The sequence below is a fragment of the Chenopodium album genome, chromosome 7 (assembly GCF_948465745.1).
Source record: "Chenopodium album chromosome 7, dcCheAlbu1.1, whole genome shotgun sequence".
Lineage (NCBI taxonomy): Eukaryota > Viridiplantae > Streptophyta > Magnoliopsida > Caryophyllales > Amaranthaceae > Chenopodium > Chenopodium album.
Window position 1 is genome coordinate 5,234,983 of NC_137840.1, and position 3,924 is coordinate 5,238,906.

The 3,924-nt window shown below is 34.0% G+C and overlaps 1 protein-coding gene across 1 annotated transcript; it reads right to left on the minus strand.

Moving 5' to 3' along the window:
* Positions 1-551: 551 nt before the first annotated feature.
* Positions 552-1,604, minus strand: LOC145640832 (uncharacterized). Its single transcript, XM_081692069.1, has 2 exons — positions 1,433-1,604; positions 552-1,313 (listed from the first exon to the last, which is right to left on the minus strand). Exons 1-2 carry the CDS (start codon positions 1,547-1,549, stop codon positions 909-911), a joined length of 522 nt encoding a protein of 173 aa, XP_081548195.1. The 5' UTR covers positions 1,550-1,604; the 3' UTR covers positions 552-908.
* Between the last annotated feature and the right edge of the window lie 2,320 nt (positions 1,605-3,924).

Sequence of the window (3,924 nt, forward strand, 5' to 3'; positions counted from 1 at the left end):
CTTATTTTCCAAATCAAAGGCTAATTGCCGAAAAGTATTCTTAGTCATTCTAAACATGTTAAAACAACGTTTTTCATGTCCATTTAATATTTCATGAATCCATCTTTCTCCGGTCATATAAGAAGTGAAGCATGGCTCCTTATGTATGTATTTTACATAATAAAGAGAAATATAACCCAATGCACAAGCCACCGAGTCCCAAAACAAATTATTTCTACGCCTCTTACGTATTGCATTACGTTTAACATGCAAGTCCATACCTATAAACAACCAAGAAATATATTTGTGATAAATACAACAAAATATGAACACATAAATAACTAACACATACATATGCTATTTTCCATGTACCATCTAAAATGAGCATAATTCATACAAAAACAATAAACCATGCTCATGAACTACTATCCAAAAAATCATGAGACAAGCACATACATACATATGCTATTTTCCATGTACGTAATATCTTGTACTTAAACTTACATTCCGATAACTAAAGTAGAAAATAAAACTACCTAGTTAATACTAATAATATCCTACATTTTGATAACAAAAGGCTAATACTTACTACCTAGCTATGTTCCATGATGATCACTCTTTCTTTTCACTCTTGTCATATAAGTATTTTAACCATTGGTATCTTGAGTGATCATCCGGCATACCATCAAGAATTATCCTTTTTTGGGGATCCTCAATTAAGGTGCAAGCAAAGAAAAACTCTTGACTACCGGGTATTAAACCGGGCAACGATACTAACTTGGCCAAAGAATCGGCTACTGAAGAAGAAGAAGAGTCAAGTTTTTGAGATTCAAGGTTCATTAATTCCATGTCCTTCATGTTTCTCTCCGTAACTATCTTCACCATGGCATCTAATTTCTCAAGTAACATTCCAGAGCCCTTTTTTTTTTTTATGTTTCAGTCTTACAACTTTTAGAGCTCTCTGAAACATCATTACATTCAAGCACCCTTTTACTTCCTCTCCTAGTGAACTCATCACATGGTGGAGTAGGAGAATGAGAAGTAGGAGAAGGAGATGGAATGGAGGCATTATCATTCCAAACTTCTTGCCATTCCCTCCTAGATTGGATGTTGTTAAATGCTTCATTCTCACTCATCTCATCATCATATTGAAATGGTACATCACCAACATTAACACTCGGAGGGGAAGGAATGTAAACATCTTCTTTTTCAATTTGAACCGGAGTAAACCTATGCACCCCTTGAGCAACTGAAACTCCAAACAGTTGGTCCATCTTTAACTCCAAATCTGGATCAATCCCTTCATCTTGAAATGCCTTATAATGGGCATTTTCCTATGGAAAAAAAAATCAAAATTGTTTTCCTAACATTGGCAGAATAAAAAATTGGTAAAAGGATTGTTTTCCTAACATTGGCAGAATAATAAATAGGTGAAGGGATGTAAGCTACTAACCTCAATCTTGTTTTTCCACCACTCCTCACTAGCACTTATAGTCCCTTTTTCATGATCCCATCCCAATCCGGTTTCTTTTCCTTTCAAAGCTTTCCAAAGGCTCCATGTACTCCTCATGTGATCCCACTTGTTTTTTAGTTTGTTCTTTTCATACACTAAGTTAGTCTTTTTTTGAAACTCTACCTCTAACACCTTCCATGGCATTCGTTGTGAGGTTGTGGAACCACGCTTACCCTTACTCCTCTCCGCAAATTTGATACACAAATCGCAAAACACATGTAAAGTTTCTTTAGACCAATTAGCCCGATTCACCCCACCTTCTGTTTCATCATTGACTCTTTTGTTGTTGGGTGCCATCTATTCATTATAAGACGACAAAATTTTCTTTCAATTGATTTCTACATCAATTTCAAAGATGATAAAACATAGACAAACTATAAAATATGAAATACATAAATTATTCTACCAAAGTAAAGCAATCAAAAAAGTTGAATGCAATTTCCCACTTGAATACAGAACATGTTCTAATCTCATCATAAACTACATTCAAACCTTAACATGAAAATGATCCAATTTTTATTTCCCTACTTTCACAATCAATAAAAAGCACATTAATTCTTGATCTAAACTGAAAGTAAATCAAATCAAATCACATAACTTACAAATTTTAGCAACAATATAAATAATCCCACTAAATTATCTATGCTAGAGTATAGGAACGAACCTTAATTGGCCCAATAGATAAACTTTGTCAGTAGTCTTCAATACATGATGTATCTGACAAGAAAAAAAAATATCAGATAATTAATAAAATTCCGATGTATAATTTTTTTTCCTGATATAATACATATATAATTCAGATTAAAAAAAAAACGTATATATAATTCAAAAGAAAAAAAATCACATAATTAAAAGCCAAAACAGTTAATAAGGCACATATATAGTTTAATTAAAAATTTAAAAAAAAAAAAACAGAATTGTTATGGGTAACAACTAACAAGGATTTCGAATTTTTGTTAACATGAGATAATTTTTGGGGAGGAGATAAGGATTGCTAAAATTTGGATTAAAATAGATAATTTCTTTTAACAAAAAAAATGCATGACAAATATAATAAAATAAACTGAAAAACAATAATCAAAACAAAGAAATTAAGGAAGAAAAAAATACAAGTTAAGGAAAAGAAATTGATAAAACTAACCTTGATAAGTTGAGAAGCAGATCTGCTATGGAGTGGTGGACGGCTCAGAGAAGAAGTGAGAATACTAATTTGGCTTTGCTTCATTGTATGTCATAGGATTTACAAGAGGGTAAAATTGTAATTTAATTTCCCCAAAGCAAATCAGCTCTTTGAAAACAATGGGTTACCCAACGTTTTGGAAAACAGCTTATTGAGGTAAATAAGCTTATTCAATAAGCTTACTACCAAACACTTGTATTAACTTATTTGACTAGTCAATCAGCTAAAGTTGGTCAAATAAGCTAATACAGCCCCAATAAGCTAACTACCAAACAAGGCCAATATATTCTTTAATGTATGTACATTTAAAAAAAAAAAAAAAAACAATCACTCGAGTAACCAGAAAAAAAAACATGTTCTTTAATGTATTATCATGTTCTTTTTGTATAGACTTTATGTTCTTTGGCTAGAGGTGATCAAAGTTATAACGACCCGACCCGATTTTGGACGGGTTTTGGGCAGAATTTTTTCGCCCCCGAAATCTGGTCGGACCCGGCCCTTAAATTTAATTTATTGGGCGGGTTTGGGAATGCGTTTTATGCATTTTAGTTGATTTTTTTACTCGACCCGAAAAGCCCGCATGACCGGACAATTTTGGGCACAAAAACTTTGGCCCAAAATTTGGCCCGACCCAAGAAGTGAGCTGATTTTTTAACCTTGGCCCGGCCCACCCAATGATCACCTACATCTTTGTCAAACACGAACATGTTCTTTTTTGTCAAATATAATGTTCTTTTTCAAACACGTTCAACACCTAAATAACCATGAAAAATAACATGTTCTTTTTGTAAAGACTTTATGTTCTTTGTACTGTCATGTTCTTGTCAAACACAAATATGTTCTTTTGTCAAACATAGGTATGTTCTTTTTTTAACACTAGCATGTTCTTTTTTTTGCCCATGTTCTTTAAAATATGTCTAATGTTCTTTCCGGGTGCACTATACTATTTTCATCCAAGAAGAGCGTGTTAAAATCGCCAAAGTAGTCCCCGGAGAGAAGCTAATAGAGGCAGTCGGTAATGCCCTCACCGCCAATACAAGTGTTGGCCGTGGGCATGGTAGAGGGATTGACAGACCGGTGTGCTCCAAATGTCAGCGACCCGGTCATGAAGCCTTGGGTTATTGGAGTTTGCTCACATTGCAAGAAACGTGGGCATGATATAAGTAGATTCTATGAGATTCACAGATCTCTCAAAGGTTGGTTTGATTGGCCTAAGTCTGATGGCGTTGGTCGTGACAGAGTCGATGCTTTA